At 41.4% G+C, this 27,548-nt stretch overlaps 3 protein-coding genes and 1 long non-coding RNA gene across 6 annotated transcripts in view; 3 read left to right on the top strand and 1 right to left on the bottom strand.

Moving 5' to 3' along the window:
* LOC129817615 (serine/threonine-protein kinase D3-like) overlaps nt 1-3,442 on the bottom strand; it is a 72,739-nt gene extending 69,297 nt beyond the window's left edge. For both annotated transcript variants that reach the window (XM_055873045.1, XM_055873044.1), the window contains exons 1-2: nt 3,126-3,442; nt 1,815-2,663 (exon numbers count right to left, since the gene is read on the bottom strand). In XM_055873045.1, coding sequence (XP_055729020.1) covers nt 1,815-2,117 — 303 coding nt within the window. In that variant the 5' untranslated portion in view covers nt 2,118-2,663; nt 3,126-3,442. The remainder of the gene's footprint in view (nt 1-1,814; nt 2,664-3,125) is intronic.
* Nucleotides 1,991-16,537, top strand: LOC129817621 (uncharacterized). The gene is made up of 4 exons (XR_008753744.1): nt 1,991-2,080; nt 2,488-2,580; nt 14,408-14,472; nt 15,554-16,537. It is a non-coding gene; the product is annotated as an uncharacterized LOC129817621 (long non-coding RNA).
* Nucleotides 3,667-8,020, top strand: si:ch73-111k22.3 (pleckstrin homology-like domain-containing protein). The gene is made up of 2 exons (XM_055873051.1): nt 3,667-3,890; nt 7,705-8,020. The coding sequence occupies exons 1-2, from the start codon at nt 3,723-3,725 to the stop codon at nt 7,918-7,920; spliced, it is 384 nt and encodes a 127-aa protein (XP_055729026.1). The 5' UTR covers nt 3,667-3,722; the 3' UTR covers nt 7,921-8,020.
* Nucleotides 16,538-19,140: 2,603 nt separating the features above from the next.
* LOC129817623 (connector enhancer of kinase suppressor of ras 3-like) overlaps nt 19,141-27,548 on the top strand; it is a 54,724-nt gene continuing 46,316 nt past the window's right edge. For both annotated transcript variants that reach the window (XM_055873052.1, XM_055873053.1), the window contains exon 1: nt 19,141-19,392. In XM_055873052.1, coding sequence (XP_055729027.1) covers nt 19,341-19,392 — 52 coding nt within the window. In that variant the 5' untranslated portion in view covers nt 19,141-19,340. The remainder of the gene's footprint in view (nt 19,393-27,548) is intronic.

Genomic DNA, 27,548 nt, shown 5'->3' on the forward strand with positions numbered 1-27,548 from the left:
TCGGAAGCCGGCCTTACCAATGTGTCAGAGGAAACACCATACAATTGGCAAGCAATGTCAGCTTGCAGGCGCCCGGCCCGCCACAACGAGTTGCTAGAGAGCGATGAAACAAGGATATCCCGGCCGGCCAAACCTTCCCCTAACCCGGACGACACTGGGCCAATTGTGCGCTGCCTCATGGGTCTCCCGGTCAAGGCTGGGATCGGCTGGGATCGATCCCAGGTCTGTAGTGTCGCCTCAAGCGCTGCGATGCATTTTCTTTTTAAAGACAAGTTGTAATTAATGGATTACATAAATTGGAGAGAAAAAAATATAGTAACAATAGGTTAGACCATATTAGTTTTCCATTCATACAAGCTGTCGGGTAAATTGCCACATTAGATTTGTTGTGGTAAACGAGGAAATACTTTATTTCAGTTGTACGGTCTGATTGTCAAAATAGATCATTCGTCGTAAGTCTACTAAAAAAGCAGGATCAATTTGTTCCATTGATAATACCCACCAGAGGGAGGAGTATTCTTGAACATTTTTGGCAGCAATCAGGAATAAAAGATAACCTCAACATAAATCGGTGGCAAGTGATGGTTGCAATTGAGATCAGCTGTGCGAGTGATTTTAGCGCAATGTTTTTTAATCAGAGATGACCTTGAGTTAGTATGCTGGCCAATGGTCGTTGCAATAGGCCCCATATGTTTAAAATGAGGAATAGAAAAGAGCTGATGTTGCACTATGGCTCACACATAGAATGAAAAATGTTACACCCCTTTTCTTTGATAAAATCTAACACAGACAGTAAAACCATGCCTCTACAGTATAGTGTGCCATCACTGTTGTGTCAATCCCCCATCATCATAACAAAATGTCGTTTTTCTACTTTTACTCAAGAACCATACAAGAAAAAACTTGTTATACATTGCTCTGTGTATTTGTCACAGAATGAGAAACTGGGAATGGTATGTGTGATAAGGCCATATACCTTACAAGAGCAAGTGAATATGTTGTTGAGTAATGTAGTCTATGTACTCTGGGAAACATATGTTATCTGTGTTTTCCAGCCTACCACAGTATTTCAATATTTTGCAAACTAGGAGGGAGAAACCGTCACCTCTCATCTAATCAACCCCTGGGGCATCTATTGTGTGCAAAAACAGGTGTAACATTCTTAAGCAGAAACTAAAACAGAATATTACACCTGTGAAAACCACAACTATACAGTATATCTGCCCTGTTTCAATTGTATTTCTCTCAAATGCAACCTCTTGTTTTTTTCTCTCACACTGATGGTTACTTTACAATATAACGCCTCACCTCATGGTTCAAAACTACACATGTGTACGCTCTATAAAAAAGTAATAACTACAAAAAACTGTCCAAATATGAGTTTTCTAACTCTAACTCAAGATTGTAGCATACAAATAAATAAAGTGTATTACAATTTGCTATACAGACCACTAAAGGAGATTGTGTGTCATATTAAATGATATATATATATTTTTTTTAATGGTCGAATTAATAAACTAAACTAAAATCGCAATACAATATGATGAATATAGCAAGTCACAGACAACTGTAAAATAATTTAGAGTGTATAATTTTTGTTCAGGTTTTGATGCGATCTGATGTCTCCATGCATGCCCATGATGAAGACTATATGGCCAAGAAATGGTTTGTCTTTAGGGTTAGGTTAGCTAAGGTTAGGGTTACTGCTGTAAGTACATTGTCATAATGAATCATTATAATATTTGTTGCACTGTAATTACATTGTAGTTAGTTACACAGTAATAACAGCACTGTGATGTAAATTGTTACCTTACCTTTTGGTCCACTATTGAACATACGAGCTCCTTCACCGCAGATAGCCCGGACAGATCGCTGGCATCCAGGTTCACCGTTTCCCTGGTGAGTCCGATCTGGAGAAGAAAAGACACCCCATGGAAAGAGCACCCGGAGTTGGTGGGGCTCGGGGCGCTGAGACTTCCATTTGACAGTCGACTGTAGAGTGTCGCCGGCGGGCTTGGAGACGGTGAAGGAGTCGGTGTGGCGACTGGATTCGGAGCCACAGAGAGGGGGCACAGTCTGGGTAAGGGTGGAGGGGAAGAACTGCTGCAGGCAGACATTGGCTGTCTTCTGTCTTCTTGACGAGGTTAAGAGGCAAAGTTGACCGACATTGAGCGTATTATTTCGAATAGCAGCTCTCAAGTTCTATTCAACAACATCGGTTGAAGCATCTTGGTCATTTGTTTAGAATATCCAGTCAGTTGAATAAGTGATAAATCATTTGGGGGGCAAAGCGAATTCTAGCAGCACTGTTTAGATTACTTTTACAAATAAGACATCTTTGATGTATTACGGAACATCAACTCTATAAAAAAATAAACAATTACTCTGAAGTGTAAATTGTGTCCATTCCTCTTCGACAGCTCACACGAGGCACATAACAATAAATACTGTTCAATGAAAGCATGTTGATTCTTCTTCCATTCTCAGCTCTACACCACACGGAGGACAAAGTGCTTCTGCAAAAAGCCCCCAACCATTGGAGAATGTTCAGCCTCAGCGCAACAAAAGCCAGTTCTTATGGTGAGTAGAAGAAACAGCCACAGAGCAGTTCTCCTCAGTTGCAACTCCATGTAGTAGAACGTTTCTAATTCCCCGTAAATGATCTGGTAACAAATAAAACTAGAGATGAGAGTAGGTCATGGAGAACATTTATGAGGGGAAAAAACTATCCTATCGGATCAATGAGTCAGATTATTGATAGATTGGCCAAACGTTACTGTAAATGAATAGGCTGCAAAACAGCTTGTACTGTATACAATCAGTTAATATAACCATTTAAAGGGTATCAATAATAACAACAATATAACAACAATATTATTGTTATTTCATCATCACTTGTTGTGCCTTTGCATAATGAATTTAAACTTGCCTAACACGTCTGAAACCAAGACACATCTGGATATGTGCTCTCATTTGATTGGGAGAGGTAAAACATGTTCATGTAATTGCTTGTAATAGGATTAACTGTACATAGCCTATGCTTGATCTATTTCACTTATAAATGCCCACATAAAGTCCGTAGACGTGCTTTTTGATTAGGAATCAAATCTTTGAAATACATTTACCTTTCGAAAAGGACGATTTTCACTCTCTGGAGATGAAAAATGTGTGTGTTAATTTTTATCTTCCAAGAAGTTCGAACGCTTGAACTGTGACATCACGATGGTCGGGTGTGAGTGTTTAGATTTGGCTCCGAACTCCCTATTTTGGCATGAGTGCAAAACCAGAATATTTTGCCAACTATACTACTTTCCTTTCCAAACTTTCTTCATGTAGCCAGATAGCAACCAGTTCATCAGTATCCTATTATCGCACTGTAATATGCCGCGTTCATGTACTAGTCGGAACTAGGACACTCGGAAATGTCCGACTTCCTAACTGGTTGAACGCGGAACGTGTATATTGACAAGTCGTAAATGTCCGTGTTTACTACTTCCGACTAGTGTGTAAACGCGACATTAACCCTCCCGTCCCCACTCATTCGGTAACAACACAACACAGGGCTTTCTGGGACTGGAAGTTCTAGTCTTTGTCCCGCGCGCCATCAGTTGATGGTACGGCTGGACAAGAAGAACGACATTACCCACTAGGCTTTGGGTGTGTGACGCTCTTGAATTATAGGCTAATTTCTCAGCTATTTATCCCGTTATTCTCAAAGCTCTATGATGGCTGTAGTATCTGCGACCTCTAACGGCGCAGATGAAAACCCCGTTGAGATAAAAGAGGACAAAAAAGGATGGTTATCCAAGCGCACTCATTTTACGCACCGGTGGAAACGCGCATGGTTTCAGTTGAAAGAAACTCTACTGTTGTATGGTGAAAATGAAGAGGTAAGAAGACAACATTTCGTTTTCTAGGGAACTTGTCACGCAAGCTAGGACTAAATTGTTATTTAGGAGACTTCGATTTCGCCCCTATGTTTATGACAAAGCAGCAAATAATGTAGCTATGCGACCAAGCGTTACATTATAACTTTCAGCGGTGTCAGTGCAACATGTTCCCTTACTTCCTACAGTGTTGTCCTGTTACCATAGCAGCGGGCCGTTTACTGACGTCTACAGTAGCAAGGTGACAAGGTCTCACTTAACTAGGTGTTTTGAACACTGTTAAAGGAATACAAAGTCAATTAAAAGTAGGCTATTGTTATTTAGTCTACATGTATGCTTGAAATGTCGAGACAGTAGGCTATATTGCATTTACTCTGGGATTTTATTACAAGGCAGCAAACTATGCCTAGGTCATAGATATATTCCAAATTGCACCCTATTCCCTTTGTAGTGTACTACTTTTGACCAGGACCCATAGGATGTAAACTATATTTTTATTACATTTTTATTTACCCTTTATTTAGCCAGGGAATCATGCTAAGACCATGGTCTTTTTTTGCAGTTGAGCCCTGCATGAACACATCAATTACACAATGCATATGTATATACACATAAATTACACTATACATATTTATATACACATCAATTACACTATACATATCTACACTACCGGTCAAAAGTTTTAGAACACCTACTCATTCAAGGGTTTTTCTTTATTTTTACTATTTTCTACATTGTAGAATAATAGTGAAGACATCAAAACGATGAAATAACACACATGGAATCATGTAGTAAACAAAAAAGTGTTAAACAAATCAAAATATATTTTATATTTGAGATTCTTCAAACCTTTTGCCTTGATGACAGCTTTGCACACTCTTGGCATTCTCTCAACCAGCTTCATGAGGTAGTCTCATGGAATGCATTTCAATTAACAGGTGTGCCTTTCTTTCCTTCTTAATGCTTTGAGCCAATCAGTTGTGTTGTGACAAGGTAGGGGGGTATACAGAAGATAGCCCTATTTGGTAAAAGACCAAGTCCATATTATGGCAAGAACAGCTCAAATATGCAAAGAGAAAAGACAGTCCATTATTACTTTATGACATGAAGGCAAGTCAATACGGAAAATTTCAAGAACTTTGAACTCTGAATACAACAGGTGTAGACCTTACAGTGAAATGCTTACTTACGAGCCCCTAACGGACAGTGCAGTTTCAAAAAGTAATTTTTAAAAAGTAAGTAACTTTAGTTAAAAGTAATTAAGGAGCAACAGTAAAAAATAACAATATATACAGGGGGGTGCCGGTACAGAGTCAATTTGCGGGGGTATCGGTTAGTTGAGGTAGTATGTACATGTAGGTAGAGTTAATTAAAGTGATTATGCATAGATGACAACAGAGAGTGGCAGTGGTGGGGTGGGGGGGGGGGGGGCAATGCAAATAGTCTGGGTAGCCATTTGACTAGATGTTCAGGAGTCTTATGGCTTGGGGGTAGAAGCTGTTTAGAAGCCTCTTGGACCTAGACCTGGCGCTCCGGAACCACTTGCCGTGTGGTAGCAGAGAGAACAGTCTATGACTAGGGTGGCTGGAGTCTTTGACAATTTTTAGGGCCTTCCTCTGACACCGCCTGGTATAGAGATCCTGAGTGCAGGAAGCTTGGCCCCAGTGATGCACTGGGCTGTTCGCACTACCCTCTGTAGTGCCTTGTGGTCGGAGGCCGAGCAGTTGCCATACCAGGCAGTGATGCTACCAGGCAGTGATGCAACCAGTCAGGATGCTCTCGATGGTGCAGCTGTAGAACCTTTTGAGGATCTGAGGACCCATGCCAAATCTTTTCAGTCTCCTGAGGGGGAATAGGTTTTGTTGTGCCCTGTTCACAACTGTCATGGTGTGCCATGTTAGTTTGTTGGTGATGTGGACACCAAGGACCTTGAAGCTCTCAACCTGCTCCACTGCAGCCCCGTCGATGAGAATGGGTGTGTGCTTGGCCCTCTTTTTCCTCTAGTCCACAATCATCTCAGGCCTTCATGGTCAAATTGCTTCAAAGAATTGCTGCAAAGAAGAAACCAGTACTAAAGGACACCAATAAGAAGAAGAGACTTGCTTCGGCCAAGAAACAGGAGAAATGGACATTAGACTTGTGGAAATTTGTCCTTTGGTCTGGAGTCCAAATTTTAGATTTTTGGTTCCAATCGCTGTGTCTTTATGAGACGCGGTGTGGGTGAACGGATGATCTCTGCATGTGTATTTCCCACTGTAAAGCATGGAGGAGAAGGTATTATGGTATGGGGGTGCTTTGCTGTGATGTATTTATGACACTGTGATTTATTTAGAATTCAAGACACACTTAACCAGCATGGCTACCACAGCATTCTGCAGCGATACGCCATCCCATCTGGTTTGGGTTTAGTGGGACTATCATTTGTTTTTCAACAGGACAATGACCCAACACACCTCCAGACTCTGTAAGGGCTATTTTACAAAGAAGGATAGTGATGGAGTGCTGCAACAGACGACCTGGCCTCCACAATCCCCCGACCACAATCCCCCATTTGGGATGAGTCGGACTGCAGAGTGGGAACTCCTTCAAGACACCTGGAAAAGCATTTCAGGTGAATCTGGTTGAGAGAATGCCAAGAGTGTGCAAAGCTGTCATCAAGGCAAAGGATGGCTACTTGAAGAATCTCCAATCTCAAATATATTTTGATTTGTTAAACACTTTTTTGGTTACTACATGATTCCATATGTGTTATTTCATAGTTCATTATTCTACAATGTAGAAAATAGTAAAAAAAAAACAACTTTTGACTGGTAGTGTATATACACATCAATTACACTACATATCTATATACACATCAATTACACTATACATATGTATATACACATCAATTACACTATACATATGTATATACACATCAATTACACAATACATGAAAAGCAAAACACAATCATACACATTCTTCAGTAAAAAGGCCCTCTAACATCTGCCTGAATTACCCGAGAGGCACCAACTCCATCAACTTTAAGGACTTTTGGAGATCATTCAACATGAGAGGCCAAAAAAACAAAAAGCAGATGTACCTACTCAGTGGTGATTGAAGGGATCTCCAGGGTTAGTCATCCCTGAGTCCAGGTCTGGTAACTTATATGTCTGAAGGTTAACAATGAGGTAAGTTATGGCAGAAGTTTATGCAAGAGGGCTTTGTAGACAAAAAGAGTACAATGCATCGATCTATGAGACTTCAAGGAGGGCCAGCCTACTTTCTGATACAAAATGCAAGGATGTGTACAGAACTTATCCCCCGTAATAAAGCACAATGCGCTATGATAAACTGCATCCAATAGCTTCAATACAGTGGCGGCTGCATTCATATAAACAATATTGCCATAGTCAATAACCAGAATGAATGTTGACTAAATGAGTTGTTTTCTGCTATTTAACTAAAGACAGGACCTGCTCCTATAGAATAAGACTATTTTCATTCTTAATTTGTTAACTAACTCATCGACATACTTTTGGAAAGATAGCTTTTCAACAATCCAGATGCCCAGATATTTATAAGCGGGACATGGTCAATGAGGGCACCATCCAAAGTATGCATGCATAAATCATCAGATACATTTTTACATGATTTGGAAAATAACATATACTTAGTTTTACTTCCATGAAGTACCAATTTCAGTTCAACAAAGGCTTTCTGCAGCCAATATAGGGAATAGGGTGCCGATAGGAACGCACAATATATAGGGAATAGGGTGCCAATTGGGAAGCACAGCATATATGCCATCTAAAACAACATCACTTCTCCTTCATCCAGAAGCTTCTGAAGCCCATCAACCTGGTTGGGGCAGTGGTAGAGGTTGTTGAAGGAGGCGACGGATCATTCGAATGGACTATTACTCCTAAGGACAGGAAGCGGACCTTCTTCCTCCGGGCTGGCACCATAGCAGAACAGCAGGGATGGATGGAGGCTATATGTGAAGCACAGCTGAGCTCCAGGGACCATGCTACTAATGCATGTGTGGTGCAATAGATTATACCTTATTGGATTTTACATACCCTGAACAAAAATATAAAAGCAACATGTAAAGTGTTTCATGAGCTGAAATAAAAGACCCCAGAAATGTTCCATACGCACAAAAAGCTTATTTCTCTAAAATGTTGTGCATACATTTGTTTACATCCCTGTTAGTGAGCATTTCTCCTTTGCCAAGATAATCCATCCACCTGACAGGTGTGGCATATCAAGAAGCTGATTAAACAGCATGGTCATTACACAGGTGCACCTTGTGCTGGGGAATAAAAGGACACTCTAAAATGTGTCGTTTTGTCACACAACACAATGCCACAGATGTCTCAACTATTGAGGGAGCATGCAGTTGGCATGCTGGCTGCAGGAATGTCCACCAGAGTTGCCAGAGAATTTCATGTTAATTTCTCAACCGTAAGCTGCCACCAACGTAGTTTAAGAGTATTTGGCAGTACGTCCAACAGGCCGCACAACTGAAGACCACGTGTAACCATGTCAGCCCAGGACCTCCACATCCGGCTTCTTCACCTGCGGGATCTTCTGAGACCAGCCACCCGGACAGCTGATGAAACTGTGGGTTTGGACAACCAAAGAATTTCTGCACAAACTGTCAGTAACCGTTTCAGGGAAGCTCATCTGCATGGTCATCGTCCTCACTAGGGTCTTGACCTGACTGCAGTTTGGCATCATAACCAACTTCAGTGGGCAAATGCTCACCTTCAATGGCTACTGGCCTGCTGGAGAAGTGTGTTCTTAACGGATGAATACCGGTTTCAACTGTACCTGGCAGATGTCAGACAACGTCTATAGCGTCGTGTGGGGACGAAGGGTTTGCTGAGGTCAGCGTTGTGAACAGAGTGCCCCATGGTGGGCGTGGGGTTATGATATGGGCAGACATAAGCTGCTAACAATGAACACAATTGTATATTATCGATGGCAATTTGAATGCACAGAGATACCATGACGAAAGCCTGAGGCCCATTGTCATGCCATTCATCCGCCGCCATCACCTCATGTTTCAGCATGATAATGCACGGCCCCATGTCACAAGGATCTGTACACAGTTCCTGAATGCTGAAAATGTCCCACTTCTTCCATGGCCTGCATATTCACCAGACATGTCACCCATTGAGCATGTTTGGGATGCTCTGCATCGACATGTTCGACAGTGTGTTCCAGTTCCCGCTAATATCCAGATACTTTGCAAAGCCATTGAAGAGGAGTGGGACAACATTCCACAGGCCACAATCAACAGCCTGATCAACTCAATGCGATGGAGATGTGTCGCACTGCATGAGGCAAATGGTGTTTTTCCGATCCACTCCTCTACCTTTTCTTAAGCTATCTGTCACCAACAAATTCATATCTATATTCCCACTCATGTGAAATCCATATATTAGGCCTTAATTCAGTTATTTAAATTGACTGATTTCCTTATAAGAACTGTGACTCAGTAAAATCTTTGAAATTGTTGCATGTTGTGTTTATGCACTACATGACCAAAATAATGTGTATACCTGTTCGTTGAACATCGCATTCCAAAATCATGGGCATTAATATGGAGTTGCTACCCCCTTTGCTGCTATAACAGCCTCCACTGTTCTGGGAAGGCTTTCCACTCGATGTTGCTGCAGGGACTTGCTTCCATTCAGCCACAAGAGCATTAGTGAGGTCGGGCACTGATGTTGGGCGATTAGGCCTGGCTCGCAGTCGGCATTCCAATTCATCCCAAAGGTGTTCGATGGGGTTAAGGTCAGGGCTCTGTGCAGGCCAGTCAAGTTCATCCACACCGATCTTGGCAAACCGTTTCTTTATGGACCTCGCTTGGTGCACGAGGGCATTGTTATGCTGAAACAGGAAAGGGCCTTCCCCAAACTGTTGACACAAAGTTTGATGCACAGAATCGTCTAGAATGTAATTGTATGCTGTAGCATTAAGATTTCTCTTCACTGGAACTAAGGGGCCTAGCCCGAACCATGAAAAACAGCCTCAGACCATTAATCCTCCTCCACCAAACTTTACAGTTGGCACTATGCATTGGGGCAGGTAGCGTTCTCCTTGCATCCACCAAACCCTGATTCGTCTGTTGGACTGCCAGATGGTGAAGTGCGATTACTCGGCCATGGAAACCCATTTCATGAAGCTCCCGACCAACAGTTTTTGTGCTCACGTTGCTTTCAGAGGCAGTTTGGAACTCAGTAGTGAGCATTGCAACCGAAGACAGATGATTTTTAAGTGTTACATGCTTCAGCACTTGCCAGTCCCGTTCTGTGAGCTTGTGTGGCCTATCACTTCGCAGCTGAGCCGTTGTTGCTCCTAGACGGCAGCTCTAGCAGGGCAGAAATTTGACAAACTTGACTTTTGGAAAGGTGGTATCCTGTGACGGTGCCACGTTGAAAGTCACTGAGCTCTTCAGTAAGGCCATTCTACTGCCAATGTTTGTCTATGGAGATTGCATGGCTGTGTGCTCGATTTTATACACCGGTCAGCAACGGGTGTGGCTGAAATAGCCGAATCCACTAATTTGAAGGGGTGTCCACATACTTTTGTATATATAGTGTATTTTTGTTCAGTATAGATTGTTTTATACTTTTATACTCATGTAGGCCTACTGGACTGTGGCAAGGTGGGATTTGTATGTGTTAATGTTTTGGCAATAGGAGGCATGGCATTAATATGATTTTAATTGTAGGTCATGCCCGTAGTCTTGCATATAATCAGTGCTGCTAAAATAACCTGAATATTTTTTTTCACTATTTCACTTTTCAATCGTATTTTCTTTCAGTTTAATGCTATTCTTTAGAGAGCAATGCTCTTCAACTAGACATTGGTAGGAAATCGACTTTTGCAGGACCTATGCTTTTCATGCTACAAGGAAAAAAAACAGTAGCCTATGTAATTATTTGTGGTTCGACTCTCCAGTAGAACCGTTTCCTGTGCTACGTGTATAATACATCATTGTTCCGACCTCCACCTCCTCTATCTTCATCTACATACAGCAGAGCCACTGGACCTGGCAACAATGTATTGTAAATATTGGCAGTTAGTTGCCATGGTATAATTCCCTTTTACAGTTATCCTGATCCTAAAAGATTGGCCTAATAGGTGAGTGTGAGTGTGCGTGTTTGCGTGCATGAGTTTTATGGAGTAGAAATGGAAAGACCTTTTAACAGGAAACACATTAGTTAGAGGTTAAAGATTAAATGAAGGAAAGAGACGACTGACAAGTAGGTGGTACAACATAATGAAACTGTATCTGACAGCATGTAGAAAGAAAAATACAGATTGGTGCCAAACCTCAGGTTCATTTGGAAAATGAAGGAAGGTCATATCTACATGGATGTTCCTCTTATAGTCCAGTTGTCCTCCAACTTGGTGCCAGACCCAGACCACCCTCTGAGAGGCATTTTTTGCATCCCCAAATAGCACCCTATTCCCTGTATAGTGGTCAAAAGTAGTGCACTATATAGAGAATAGGGTGCCATTTGGGACGTAACATTGATTACCCAGGTTATGCACACTCTTCCAAACATGCTGACAGAGAGGGAAAGGGAGAAATAGTGTTTTAGACCTAAGTTTCATCGTCAGCAGAAAAATAAGTTGACTGTCAAGACTAATTAATGTTATGTTTAACAGCAAGTCTTGATATGCCAACGTTTTCTAGTATGAGTCATTCACACATTTCTAAAGCAAAACACAGAGCTCTGTGTCAGACATCCAGTTCAACAAAGTATGTTGAAACTTCGGCTCCAGACTCAGTGTGAGAGGCTGCTTACCAAATGGCACCCTATTCCCTATATAGTGCACTACTTTTGACCAAGGTCTATAAGGATCTGGTCAAAAGTAGTTCACTTTGCCGGGGAATAGGGTGCCATTAGGGATGCAACCCCTGTCTCAGACAGGTTATATACAGTAACAAGCCTTAAAGCCAGACTCCCAAATAAAAAATAACTTTTTTCTGGTTTTACGTATCTCAAAATGTATAGATGAAAGAGGAATTTGCCATTTGGATCACTTCAAAATTATTCAAAGGAAGGTTTTACAAGTTATAAGTACAGTCTTCATGTAGTGTTGTGGTATCTCGTCGTGATGTGTGTTTTGACCTATATTTTTATTTGTAATCCCAGCCCCCGTCCCCGCAGGAGGCATTTTGCATTTTGGTAGGCCGTCATTGTAAATAAGAATTTGTTCTTAACTTACTTGTCTAGTTAAATAAAGGTTAAATTCAACAAAAATAAAAGCAGCTTTGTTTAGAAATTGCAGGTGGGATTTCTCCAGGTAATTACGCTTATTGATCATTTATCTCACACACGTTCTATCTGTCCCTCTGATCATTCCAAGAGTACAGCAACATATTTAACAGTACTTATACTACATGACCAAAAGTATGTGGACACCTGCTTGTCGAACATCTCATTCCAAAATCATGGGCATTAATATGGATTTTCTCCCCCCTTTGCTGCAATAACAGCCTCCAATCCTCTGGGAGGTAAATCTCCACCTTATCTCAGCTCACTGGTCACCATAGCAACACCCATCCGTAGCATGCACTCCAGCAGGTATATTCACTGGTCATCCCCAAAGCCAACACCTCCTTTGGCCGCCTTTCCTTCCAGTTCTCTGCTGCCAATGACTGGAACGAATTGCAAAAATCCCTGAAGTTGGAGACTTATATCTCCCTCACTAACAGTAAGCATCAGCTGTCAGAGCAGCTTACCGATTGCTGCAGCTGTACACAGCCCATCTGTAAATAGCCCATCCAACTAAATACCTACCCCATCCCTATATTTGTTTTTCTGCTCTTTTGCACACCGGTATTTTTACCTGCACATCCTCATCTGCACATATATCACTCCAGTGTAAATTGCGAAATTGTAGTTACTTCGCCACTATTGGCCTATTTATTGCCTTACCTCCTTACTTCATTTGCACACACTTTATGCAGATTTTTCTATTGTGTTATTGACTGTACGATTGTTTATCCCATGTGTAAGTCTGTGTTGTTTTTGTAGCACTGCTTTGCTTTATCTTGGCCAGGTCGCAGTTGTAAATGAGAACTTGTTCTCAACTGGCCTACCTGGTTAAATAAAGGTGAAATAAAAAAATAAAAAAAGGCTTTCCACTAGATGTTGGAACATTGCTGCGGGAACTTGCTTCCATTCAGCCACAAGAGCATTAGTGAGGTCGGACACTGATGTTGGGCGATTAGGCCTGGCTTGCAGTCGACGTTCCAATTCATCCCAAAGGTGTTCAATTGGGTTGAGGTCAGGGCTCTGTGCAAGCCAGTCAAGTTCATCCACACCGATCTTGACAAACCATTTCTGTATGGACCTCATTTTATGCACAGATGCATTGTAATGATAAAACAGGAAAGAGCCTTCCCCAAACTGTTGCCACAAAGTTGGAAGCACAGAATTGTCTAGAAGGTCATTGTATACTGTAGTGTTAAGATTTCCCTTCATTGGAACTAAGGGGCCTAGCCCGAACCACGAAAAACAGCCCCAGACCATTATTCATCCTCCACCAAACTTTACAGTTGACACTATGCATTGGGGCATTTAGCGTTCTCCTGGCATCCGCCAAACCCTGATTTGTCTGTCTGACTGCCAGATGGTGAAGCATGATTCATCACTCCAGAGAACGCATTTCCACTGCTCCAGAGTTCAGTGGCGGCAAGCTTTACACCACTCCAGCCAACGCTTGGAATTGTGCATGGTGATCTTAGGTTTGTGTGCTTGGCATTTCGCATTGTGATCTTAGGCTTGTGTGCGGCTACTCGGCCATAGAAACACATTTCATGAAGCTCCCGACCAACAGTTTTTGTGCTGATGATGTTTCCAGAGGCAGTTTGGAACTTGGTAGTAGAGTGTTGCAACCGCAGACAGACGTCTTACACACTTCAGCACTCGCCAGTCCCATTCTGTGAGCTTGTGTGGCTGAGCCGTTGTTGCTCTTAGACATTTCCACTTCACAATAACATCACTTATAGTTGACCAGGTAAGCTCTAGCAGGGCAGAAATTTGACAAAGTGACTTGTTGGAAAGGTGGCATCATATGATGGTGCCATGTTGAAAGTATGATGGTGCCATGTTGATGGTGCCATGCTGTGTGCTCGATTTTATACACCTATCAGCAACGGGTGTGGCTGAAATAGCCGAATCCACTCATTTGAATAGGCATCCACAAACTTTTGGACATGTAGTGTATCTAGCTATATCCCTCTCAATACAACCGAGACACATAAATGAGAGTTGAGTGATACAGAATAAATGTGTAATTTAGCTGACTTAATGCATGTCGTATTGGCTCCTGGCTGTCAGTCGTCTGATTTGAAAACACTGCTGGGTCTGTCATTACCAAGTTGCTTTGATGTTGCTAGCGTGAGCTATGAATGAAAACTGGAATTGTGGGCGATTTTCATTCAGCAAACGATTGAGAATATTTTCCTAATGCAGTACTTGCTAGTTTGACCATATTTCTTCATTCTCAGCACCACCAGTGCCAGCAACATGCTGAAGAATATGGATAATAATCACAAAAGCCAGCTGTCTACTGGTGAGTGAAGCAACATAGCTAGCAAACTTTGCAGGAGGTTCTAGCTGGCTAATTGTTTTCCTCTTGGATGTGTAGTTTACTATTGCAATCTTTTGATGGCGAATTTATTCAACCCTATAGTTGCTAAGGGTCTACTTTTCCTGGCATGTTTGCACTGCAAGAGATCAAGCGGATAGACAGCCTATATTGTTGAACTTTGTAAATGATATGTAAGTGAGAATTCCATTTTACTGCATTCATAGCTGATTCTACTTGTACATTTTTATACAGTAAAGTAACCTACAGTACATGCTAGTTGTAGGCTACAATCAAATGAGAACACCAGCTGTCAGATACTGACTGATGCTGGCTGCCTGGTCTCGGAGCGTTTCATATTATTCTGAATGTAAATCCGAGACACTTAATTTAGTATAATATGTTACGTTTTGTATGGTATGTATTAATTTGTGGATGTCCATCATCCATTTCGTATGATATGTTACAAATTACAATTCGTATGATATGTTATGAATTAGCAAAGTGTATGATATGTTTCGAATTCTAATTTGTTGTGGCTAATGTTAGCTAGCTGGCTAACGTTAGCTAGGCTAGGTGTTAAGGTTAGGTTTAGGAGTTAGGTTAAAGGGTTAATGTTAGGGTTAGAGTTAGGGGAAGGATTTAGATAAAAGGGTTAAGGTTAGGGGAAGGCTTAGCTAACATGGTAAGTAGTTGCAAAGTAGCTAAAAATTAGTACATAGTTGAAAAGTTGCTAACTAGCTAAAGTTGTCCCTGATGAGATTTGAACACACAACCTTTGGGTTGCTATACATTTGCATTATTCACCCACCCATCGACACCAACCGAACCGCTCTCCTTTAATTTTTGCCCTAAGTAACCTTCTGTATTATGTAAACGTAACATAGCATACTAATATGAGTGTGTCGGATTTACATTTACTATGTTACGTCTAGTCTATGAGACCAGGCTGGATCGAAGGGTGGCACTAGAGAAGTCTTAGATAGAGCATGTTGTGATGTCTTTCTTGCCTGTTGTTTTTTTTAAACATTATGTCTTGTCTGGGTTTGTTTTGTCGCCCCGACAGTTTGATATTTCGCAATCACAAACGATGACCAATGCTCAAGGCAGAACAAGAATGCATCAGTCAAACAGGAAGTCTCATCTGAACACAGGACGTCTAGAGATACACTGCAAGCGAAAAGAGTACTGCACTGAAAGAAACAGGTGTTACAAAGGCACTGATGGAGATTGTACTGTATATTGTGGGGGCACGCCAAGTCAAGGACCAAAAATAAAATATTTTGTGACATTGTCGGTTCATTATCACACATATACAGTACCAAATATCATATTATTGTTTATGCAATAAATTGTACACGCACGCGTGCACACACACTCTTGTTAAAGAGAATATCTATTTTTTCTTCTCTGTGTAGCTCTCATAAAGCACATGGTTGTCACGTTCCTGACCTATTTTCTGTTAGTTTGTTATATGTGTTAGTTGGTCAGGACGTGAGTTTGGGTGGGCATTCTATGTTTTCTGTTTCTGTGTTGGTTTATTGGGTTGCCTGGTATGGCTCTTAATTAGAGGCAGGTGTTTGGCGTTCCTCTAATTAAGAGTCATATTTAGGTAGGCGTTGTCACAGTGTTCGTTGTGGGTGATTGTCTTCCGTGTCTGTGTAATTGTTTGCACCATACGGGACTGTTACGGTTTGTTCGGTTTGTGTAGTCTAATTGTCCTATTCGTGCGTTCTTCTTGTTTTATGTAAGTTCGTCGTATAGGTCTGTCTACACCGTTTGTTGTTTTGTTAGTTTAGTTAAGTTCGTGTTTTCTTTAATAAATTATGTGTTCAAACTCCACTGCGCCTTGGTTCGATCAATACTCCTCCTTTTCGGGCGAAGAGGAGGAGGACCGCCGTTACAATGGTTTTCCACTCCTAACAACAAAACCAACTGAAGGACAAACTGCTGCATTGATCAACCTGAACTCCGTGCCCTTGTAACGCCGATACATTTTCTTGGCCCACAGTGAATTTCCTCCAAACAAATTGTTATTTTGTTCTATTAGTCTTGGCCTGTGGAAAACTACAGAATAGCAAAACCTTGGGACACAAGCGTGTCAAGCATAGAAAGGAAAATATTGTTCAGAACAAGTTTATATTTCGGCAGAGGAGGGCTTACTTGTCAATGTCTGAACAAGTTCTACATTGCATTCATTAATGAATACCCAAGTAATCCTGCATATATAGTACAAGTCTGTATTGCGAGCCTAATGTTAGTCATGGATTAGTCTGTGCATAGCGATCCTATTATATTGTATTCTGTATGTATGTAATTATATTACTCGGAGCCTCAATGAACAAGCTCACCGACAGATTCACGTAAAGAACGTGCTTGTTCCAAATAGCCAATCTGAGCAAGTTAGCTATGGAGATAATGTAAATACCAACAACAACAAAAGATTTGGTACATGTATATTGGGGGAGTTAGTATTGACTTCCCTGTCAAGTGTTCTCAAACTGCTAAAGTCAAGTACAGATGTGTAACGAGTGCGCTGAGAGTCGGGAAGCAAGTTCAGGGAGTGAGTGTTTTAAATAATAAAAATAAAAAAACACGAAACTTGAAACACAAACAACGCACCGACATGAAAACAGAGTCAATAACACCTGAGGAAAAACCAAAGGCAGTGACAGATATAGCAAGCAAGGATAAGCAAGGAGGTGATGGAGTGTCATGAGGCGCAGGTGCGCGAGACGATGGTGACAGGTGTGCGGGATAATCAGCAGCCTGATGACCTAGAGGCCGGTGAGGGTGTATACGTGACAACCTTTGGGTTGCTAGATGTTCGCATTGTACACCTGCTGCGGGAGAACCTTCCTGCAATGCAGTACATTTAAAACGTGTAGTGTATTTGAGGTTAAAAAATGCTTCAGAAGTTTGTTTATGCAATAAGTTGTACACACACGCACACACTCTTGTTAAAGAGAATGTCTATTTTTCTTCTCTGTGTAGCTCTCATAAAGCACATGGTTTCCCACTCCTAACAACAAAACCAACTGAAGGACATGGTTTCCCACTCCTAACAACAAAACCAACTGAAGGACAAACTGCTGCATTGATCAACCTGAGCGCAGTGCCCTTGTAACACCGGCTCAAATTAAAATCCTACAGCTGTTACTACCCAATGGGCACAGACATAATTTCCGACACATTATGACAGTTTATTGTGAAATAGACACACATTTTTTGACAGTCCTCCGAAAAAGCCCACTTTTTCATGTATATTACACGATTTTCATCATTACGCATTTTGTGTGTATTACATGATTTTCTTTCTTCATAACTAATTTTGGTACATTACACGAATTCCAATTTGTTGTGGCTAACGTTAGCTAGGCTAGGGGTTAAGGTTGGGGTTAGGTTTAGGTTTAGGTTTAGGGCTAGTTAACATGCTAGCTAAGAAGTGAAATGGTTAGGTTTATGAGTTATGTTATAGGGAAGGGTTAGCTAACATGCTAAGTAGTTGGAAAGTAGCTAAAAAACTAGTAAGTAGTTACAAAGTAGCTGATTAGCGAAAATACTAGTTGTCCGTGACGAGATTCAAACACACAACCTTTGGGTTGCTAGACGTTCGCATTGGACACCCACCCATACTCCCCTACGGACCTCCCTTGTTTCTGTCATATTAAGTAACCTACTGTCTTTATCTGTGATTGAAATGCACTGTATAGAAAATTGTGTACTGCACATGAAAAAATTTACTTCGTGTCTATTTCACAATAATCTGTGAAACTGGGTTGATCAATTCAAAGTGTATTACAGGTTGGTTCAAGGTAACTCCATTGAAATGACGTGGAAACAACATTGATTTAACCCAAGTGAGCCCAGTGGGTAGTAAGCTAGTCTACATACAGTAGCAGAAGACAACCAACTTCCTGTTGTCAGAAGAGGGCAGTCTTTCCTTAAATAAAACTTTTACTTCTCATTATGTTTTACAGGTTGTGGATTGTATTGCCAGACAAATGAATGCTACGATGTTTCTAGATATAAGTGGCAAAGCCTGTCATTTATCCAGTCCTCCCAAAAAAGTATTATGAACTTATTGATTAAATTAAACATGACACCCACCAACAATAAATTGTGTTGTTGTTCATTTACACCCTTGTCATCTAAAAAGTATTATCATAACCCATGTAACCCAAAGTCCCCATAAAACCCTTAAAAGTCCTGTCCCCGCGTGTCTTGTGTGATATCACTGCCCCCACATCAATGTTGCCTGCACTCTTCCCATGGGAAACTTTTGGGATCTAAAAAAGTCTCATCAGGCAACACCCAACACATGAATAGATGGTTTAAGACTTATATGACGAGTCTAATTAGAGACCACTAGATCAAACTGTTGTGTGAGAATCTGTCCTGCGAAAGTTTGAGATACATTTCTAACACGACACATGTTGTTCATAATACTAGGTTAGGTTAGGTTAGTGTACTGTATTATTGTCACAGAAACCTGTTGATTCATGAAGTTTCACAATAAACTTCGCTATTTGCCTGCAATAGACTCTAGTAGAATTGATATATGTAACGGTTTTAGTTGAATAGGGTTGATGACCTGAACTGTAATCGGATACTCCCGCCCCTTCTCAGGTTTGCGCCGCTCCACTGTAAACTTGTTGTTTCCCCACATGCGATCGGTCTGTCATCGGGGCTGTAGCGGGAGAGGCGTGCGTGATAGGACTATGTCCATGTAATTTGGTCGTAGTTACATGTCTATTATGCCTACTATGTGGAAATACTGATTTTTCATCAAAGCTAACTTAAAAGACAAAGAAAAAAAAGCCGGTTCAATTTTAGAGAGCACCATTTCAAAGATGGATCCCATAACAAAGTGGACTTCTAAACAAGTTGTAGATTGGATAAGAGGTGAGTTGATTAGCCTTCCTAATTCTAACATACACTGTTACCATTATATTAGCCTAATGTGTAATACATTTTTTGAATAGCCTATGTTTGTTTCACTTTAGCTATATAATTCGTTATTCGGTTATTGCATAGTTTAATTGCCTGTTAATTAATTAATTGTCAAACTTTCTGCTTTAATTATGTTTTTTTCTCTCAGGATTGTTGGGAAGGGCCGTAAGTAAGCGTAACAATGTTAGTCTACACCTGTTGTTGACGAAGGATGTTACAAATACAATTTGATTTGATTTGATTTTCATTGGTTTTAGTTACCAACAACGTACAATTCAAAATTGCCCCGTATTGAGAATGTTGAGTGAGAATGAGTGAATAACCGTGTTACAAATAGCAACAAAAGTTGCATTTGACGATAGGTATCTATTAGAAGCAGCCTAGGTATCGTATTAATACTTTGTAACATAGTGTTTTATTGCTTGTTTGGGCAGCTATTAAGTCTCATCTTTAAAGCCATTTTAAAATTACATTTGATGATGAAAGGAAATTGTGTGCCAACGGGGAGAAGGGTTTATGTTTACTTTAACGTACATGTGCTCACTATATGGTTTTGACAACCAAAGCTCAACTGTCATCTTCTATGAACCCACTGGTAGGCTACCTTAAAAGGGTCAATCTGCAGTTTCTACATCAATTTTTTTTTTACTTAGAAATGAATGATATATACCCATTGATTCTTGAAGAATATAACTCTGGAATGCATCATGAGCTTAGTTCAACCCCATCAGAACCTAACATATAAGCTTGTTTTACTCCAATGGTTGTAAACATTGTAAATCTTAACAAACACTGTATAGCATGCCTAAAAAAACATGCCTAAAACTATAATTTTGATATCATGGATGGCTAGTCCTTGCATCCATAGCTCTGGCTATGAATTTGAGAGTGGTTTGTTTCTCTAGCCCCATCCCTCAGCTTTTTACCGAAACAGGGGTGGAGGGTGCTTTGTTATTGTTTCAACTGCATATTGCCCCTTTCATCTAAATCAGCACATTTAATTTCCTATTATGCTTTACAAAATCCATGTCCACACTTGACTCCTTTGAATAGTGTGCCTAAATAACCATGGCAGTGGATTTCAGGCATTATGAACCCCTACTCCTGTCCTGTCACATATGACAAAAGAAATTCCTACAATTCCTAATGCATCACCATGCGGAGTGGATTCTATTGTGGGCTGCACACTTCTCCCTTCTGTTGGTGATCACTAAACCTATGGAGGCAGGGTGACATCTTAGTGTGAAAGTCAGAGGCAAACTTCTATTGCCTTCAATATACACTGCTCAAAAAAATAAAGGGAACACTTAAACAACACAATGTAACTCCAAGTCAATCACACTTCTGTGAAATCAAACTGTCCACTTAGGAAGCAACACTGATTGACAATAAATTTCACATGCTGTTGTGCCAATGGAATAGACAAAAGGTGGAAATTATAGGCAATTAGCAAGCCACCCCCAAAAAAGGAGTGATTCTGCAGGTAGTGACCACAGACCACTTCTCAGTTCCTGTGCTTCCTGGCTGATGTTTTGGTCACTTTTGAATGCTGCCGGTGCTCTCACTCTAGTGGTAGCATGAGACGGAGTCTACAACCCACCCAAGTGGCTCAGGTAGTGCAGTTAATCCAGGATGGCACATCAATGCGAGCTGTGGCAAAAAGGTTTGCTGTGTCTGTCAGCGTAGTGTCCAGAGCATGGAGGCGCTACCAGGAGACAGGCCAGTACATCAGGAGACGTGGAGGAGGCCGTAGGAGGCCAACAACCCAGCAGCAGGACTGCTACCTCCGCCTTTGTGCAAGGAGGTGCACTGCCAGCGCCCTGCAAAATGACCTCCAGCAGGCCACAAATGTGCATGTGTCTGCTCAAACGGTCAGAAACAGACTCCATGAGGGTGGTATGAGGGCCCGACGTCCACAGGTGGGGGTTGTGCTTACAGCCCAACACCGTGCAGGACGTTTGGCATTTGCCAGAGAACACCAAGATTGGCAAATTCGCCACTGCGCCCTGTGCTCTTCACAGATGAAAGCAGGTTCACACTGAGCACATGAGCACATGTGACAGACGTGACAGAGTCTGGAGACGCCGTGGAGAACGTTCTGCTGCCTGCAACATCCTCCAGCATGACCGGTTTGGCGATGGGTCAGTCATGGTGTGGGGTGGCATTTCTTTGTGGGGCCGCACAGCCCTCCATGTGCTCGCCAGAGGTAGCCTGACTGCCATTAGGTACTGAGATGAGATCCTCAGACCCCTTGTGAGACCATATGCTGACACATGCACATTTGTGGCCTGCTGGAGGTCATTTTGCAGGGCGCTGGCAGTGCACCTCCTTGCACAAAGGCGGAGGTAGCGGTCCTGCTGCTGGGTTGTTGCCCTCCTACGGCCTCCTCCACGTCTCCTGATGTACTGGCCTGTCTCCTGGTAGCGCCTCCATGCTCTGGACACTATGCTGACAGACACAGCAAACCTTTTTGCCACAGCTCGCATTGATGTGCCATCCTGGATGAACTGCACTACCTGAGCCACTTGGGTGGGTCGTAGACTCCGTCTCATGCTACCACTAGAGTGAGAGCACCGCCAGCATTCAAAAGTGACCAAAACATCAGCCAGGAGCATAGGAACTGAGAAGTGGTCTGTGGTCACCACCTGCAGAATCACTCCTTTTTTGGGGGTGTCTTGCTAATTGCCTATAATTTCCACCTTTTGTCTATTCCATTTGCACAACAGCATGTGAAATTTATTGTCAATCAGTGTTGCTTCCTAAGTGGACAGTTAGATTTCACAGAAGTGTGATTGACTTGGAGTTACATTGTGTTGTTTAAGTGTTCCCTTTATTTTTTTGAGCAGTTTTTTAAATTATTTTTTTATTTATTTTACCGTTATTTTACCAGGTAAGTTGACTGAGAACACGTTCTCATTTGCAGCAACGACCTGGGGAATAGTTACAGGGGAGAGGAGGGGGATGAATGAGCCAATTGTAAACTGGGGATTATTAGGTGACCATGATGGTTTGAGGGCCAGATTGGGAATTTAGCCAGGACACCGGGGTTAACACCCCTACTCTTACGATAAGTGCCATGTGTAACTCTGAATGTATCTATTCTAATGCCTTGAATTCAACTGTGTTGATTCCAATGGAATGGTGTGGGAAACTGCCTTTAGGTGATGCCCCAGCAACACTGAACCAGGGAAAGCCTTGCTTATGCCCTTACAATATAAGCCTACCTTATTATTAGTTATAAACTATTAGTTGTGTTTAGATCAGACTAGGGTTGCACGTTTTGTGGAATATTCAGAGGTGGAAACTTTCCTTTAGAACTAACAGGAATATATGGGAATTAACGGAAATATATGCAAATTAATATTAATACAATTTAAATGTAGATATTTTTTGCATTGGATATATTTACCATATCACATGGAGACAGAAACAAACTTTTACCTCATCATAAGTAGACATAATTGCAAATTATGAAATCCTTCCAATAGAAATTTAAAAAACAATTTAGTTACGAATTGAACTTTAATGAAATGAGTTGACTCTTCACATGGGATGATTTCACTGAACAACAAAAGAAAGGGAATATTGAAGGACTGCCAAGAACCTTGCCCTCATCCAGGCCAAGGTGGAGAGACACGGTAGTGATGACACCATACAGTAGGCCTTGTTGATCGCTGCACCAGACAGGATGCTCATCCCAACATACCTGGGGTCCAACATGTACGCTGCGGCGTGTATGGGCTTCAGGTAGAAGTCTTCACACTTTTTGATGTATTTCAGAACTGCAGTTTCCTCTGCTTGGAGCAACAATGAAGTGGTCAGGGCAGTACAGATTTCTTCTCTTACATCTGCAAGCAGAGTCTGAACATCAGACAGGATGGCATTGTCTCCCTCAATCCGTGTAATAGCTACTGCTATAGGTTTCAGGAGTTTCAGGCTGCTTACCACTCTCTCCCAAAATACATCATCCAGGAGGATCCTCTTGATGGGGCTGTCCATATCGGCAGACTGTGAAATGGCCATTTCTTGGAGAGACTCCTTCCCCTCCAGGCGACAGTCAAACATGATGACAACACCACCCTAACGGGTGTCGCTGGGAAGCTTCAATGTGGTGCTCTTATTCTTCTCACTGCTCAGTGCGGTAGATTGCTGCTATAATTTGATGACCCTTCACCTACCTAACCATTTCCTTAGCTCTCTTGTAGAGTGTATCCATTGTTTTCAGTGCCATGATGTCCTTGAGGAGCAGATTCAATGCATGAGGGTAGGACTCCTCCACTTCAGACCAAGCAGCCATCGTGTTCACAGCATTGTCTGTCACCAGTGCAAATATCTTCTGTGGCCCACTGCCTTAAGCCCGTCTGCAATGTAGAGACCGGTGTGTCTGTTGTCCCTTGTGTCTGTGCTCTTGTAGAATACTGGTTGAGGGGTGGAGATGATGTAGTTAATTATTCCTTGCCCTCGAACATTCGACCACCCATCAGAGATGATTGCAATACAGTCTGCTTTCTCTATGATTTGCTTGACCTTCACTTGAACTCTGTTGAACTCTGCATCCAGCAAATTAATAGATAAAGCATGTTTGGTTGGAGGAGTGTATGCTGGGCGAAGAACATTCAGAAATCTCTTCCAATACACATTGCCTGTGAGCATCAGAGGTGAACCAGTTGCATACACAGCTCGAGAAAGACATTCATCAGCATTTCTCTGACTACGTTCCTCCATTAAGTCAAAAGAACTTCTGATTCCATGAGGACCATGAGCTGTTGCTATCGATAAGGTGTCTGATTCATCATTTTCACCTCAAATAGAAGTAGAGGGACTTTTTGTCAGATGTTGCTTTTTGTGAGTGCTGAGGGAACTTTATGCACTTGGCCAGATGATTCTGCATCTTTGTTGCATTCTTCACATATGCTTTGGCACAGTATTTGCAAATGTACACAGCTTTTCCTTCTACATTAGCTGCAGTGAAATGTCTCCACACATCAGATAGTGCCCGTGGCATTTTCCTGTAAAGATTAGAAAAAAATGAATAAAAAAAACCCAAATACAATTCCATGTACAGATAAATAGTTAAACAGTTGGATTAAACAACTCATTTGTAAGATAAATGTTTTCAAATGTAACATGTATGGAAACAGGTGAATTAACACTCAGTTATCAGGCTCAAGCAAGCTAAAACCCACATGGTAGCAAAAACTAACTAGCAGAAATTCTTAACAAGTTAAAAATTATTTAAACACACTTTGCTGTAGGCTACTATTCACTAGTTAACAAAAAGTAATTGTATGTCATATAAAATATATTCACCCCACCCAGTATTATAATCAAAACTTACCAGAAAGCATGTAGTCCTTAGCCCAGACAGTGTAATAGTGTGGGCTCAATAGCATCTCACTAGTGTGCAAGATCTTGAGAATCAGCTGTACATGAGATGGAAGAGTGCACTGTGCATGCAAAGGGTTGCAATTCCATTGAATTGGGGATAGTTTAACTAAAATATGCCACAAGACCTAGACTTGCTTTATGTGTATCCTACAAAAAAGGTTCACTGTTTCAAGCTAACTTTTTAAATTAATTTAAGCGAAATGACAAAAATTCCCAGGCTTAACTTCCCATGAAACATTTCTGGGAAAATTCCGGAAATTCACTGAAAAGTTTCCGACCCTTTGCAACCCTAGATGAGATAGCGTCTGTAGAGGATCTGACAGTACAGTCCACACAACCCCTGCATGGCCATTGTGTCAGCATTTACGGCATGCGTTCATATTGATGTGTCGTTAAGCTGTGATTGATGACATTATGATACGCTTGACCTGTTAGCAGCTCACCCCATTAAGAAGAGTGGAGCATCAGAGCCCCTTGAATTAGCATCTAGTAGATGGCAATGAAGGAAGCTGTCTTTATTCACATGGTACTGCTGTCTTCCTTTAATTGTCCTAGGAGGGTTGTCCCAGTGAAAGAACCCAAGCCGTCTATCGAGGGCTGATGTGTTGCATGTTATGAATGCCATATGCCGCTTGTTTTGTGGGCCGTCAATATTTCAATTAGCTATATCTCAGATCTTTCTTGGCATACCTTCAAATGTGTGTAAATATAGTGACATAATTTAGTGAAGCTGTCTGTCAGGTATTTAGGAAGCATCCTTACTGCTTGCTTCACTGCCTGGTAGGGCAACTGCTCAGCCTCCGACCGCAAGGCACGACAGAGGGTAGTGCGTATGGCCCAGTACATCACTGGCGCCAAGCTTCCTGCCATCCAGAACCTCTATACCAGGCGGTGTCAGAGGAAGGCCCTAAAAATTGTCAAAGACTCCAGCCACCCTATTCATAGACTGTTCAGTCTGCAACCGCATGGCAAGTGGTTCCGGAGCGCCAGGTCTAGGTCCAAGAGGCTTCTTAACAGCTTCTACCCCCAAGCCATAAGACTCCTGAACAGCTAATCAAAGAGCTACCCAGACCCCTCTTTTACACTGCTGCTACTCTGTTTATTATCTATGCATAGTCACTTTAACTCGACCTACATGTACATATTACCTAAATTACCTCAACTAACTGGTGCCCCCGCATATTGACTCTGTACCGGTACCCCCTGTATATGGCCTCACTATTGTTATTTTACTGCTGCTGTTTAATTATTTGTTACTTTTATTTTATCTTTTTTGCTCATCTATTTTTTACTTAACAATTATTATTATTTTTACTTCTTAAAGCATTGTTGGTTAAGGGCTTGTAAGTAAGCATTTCACTTTAAGGTCTACACCTGTTGTATTCTGCGCATGTGACAATTTATTTTGATTTGATTTGATTTTTATAAACACATAAATAAACAGAGAGTAATAATAGTAATAACAGGGAAATAATTGACAATGAACAGTAAAAAAGTATATGTTTTCTATATCCTGCCCCTTATATATGAGATGAACTTTGAAAATGCATAAGTCAGATACAGTAGAAGTAAACATTTGTGAGAAACACGCTCAGGCAAGTCTGCATTTTCCCATGCACTTCTGGCGGGTGCGATTATAGAGGATGATTGTGATTGATTGAAAATAAAGATTCAAGACTATAGATTTAGGTCATGCAACTCCCAATTCTGTTGAGTTATTTACTGAAGAAAAGAAAGACATACATTAATAACTTTGAAATAAGGGTTGTTATCAAGCGGTTATCCTTATTCTATTAGATAATTATAGATTTGCCCTTTTGATATTTTTCATTTGGGCGTGACATAACACACTCACTGTTATCTTTTGGATAAGGAAGACTGTATGCATGAAACTTCTTCCCACAGGACAGGAGCATCCAGTTTATGTGCTTGTTTAGAGGGAGGAGGAGGACGCCAAGGGTGTGTCCCAAAGGGCACTCTATTCCCTATATAGTGCACTACTTTTGACCTTAGCCCCATGGGTCAAAAGTAGCACACTATAGGGAATAGGGTTCCATTTAGGATGCAACCCAAGTTTCATCTTGGAGACACCTGAGTCTGCGTCATAAGACTCTTTCGCCTTACCATCACAACCCTCTGCCATTGGTTGAGCTTATCAGGAGTGAACCCAACCAAACCTCTGAGGAAACAGATCAACCTCCTCTTCCTGTTTCTTTTTGAATTGTTCCTTATTATTAGGGGCCCACCTACTACCACAGTCCATAGGGTGACACGTCACATACACTTACCTACCTGTTGCAGTTATGTGTGACCACCGGTCACTAACGACTACAAGGTCATGTTGTTTAAATTGATTACAGCTTAATGACACCACCAGAACGTCTTCAAAGTAATTGTATTGAATAAAGGAAGATAGTTTTGATAGGCAGCTTCATTTACACGTAACAGATGTGCTGAACGGTTTATTGGCAGGATGCTATACTAATGGTTGACTACATTATCACTACGCAGTACACACTAATGGTTGACCGCATTATCACTACTCAGTACACACTAATGGTTGACCACATTATCACTACTCAGTACACACTAATGGTTGACCGCATTATCACTACTTAGTACACACTAATGGTTGACCACATTATCACTACTCAGTACACACTAATGGTTGACCACATTATCACTACTCAGTACACACTAATGGTTGACCACATTATCAC

This window comes from Salvelinus fontinalis, chromosome 20 (genome assembly GCF_029448725.1).
Source record: "Salvelinus fontinalis isolate EN_2023a chromosome 20, ASM2944872v1, whole genome shotgun sequence".
In the NCBI taxonomy this organism is placed as follows: domain Eukaryota; kingdom Metazoa; phylum Chordata; class Actinopteri; order Salmoniformes; family Salmonidae; genus Salvelinus; species Salvelinus fontinalis.

Excerpts from the sequence above, each read along its gene's own strand:
- si:ch73-111k22.3 (XM_055873051.1), top strand. The coding sequence starts at position 3,723 with ATGATGGCTGTAGTATCTGCGACCTCTAACGGCGCAGATGAAAACCCC. Across the intron at positions 3,891-7,704 it reads TGTATGGTGAAAATGAAGAG|AAGCTTCTGAAGCCCATCAA; the intron begins GTAAGAAGACAA and ends TCCTTCATCCAG.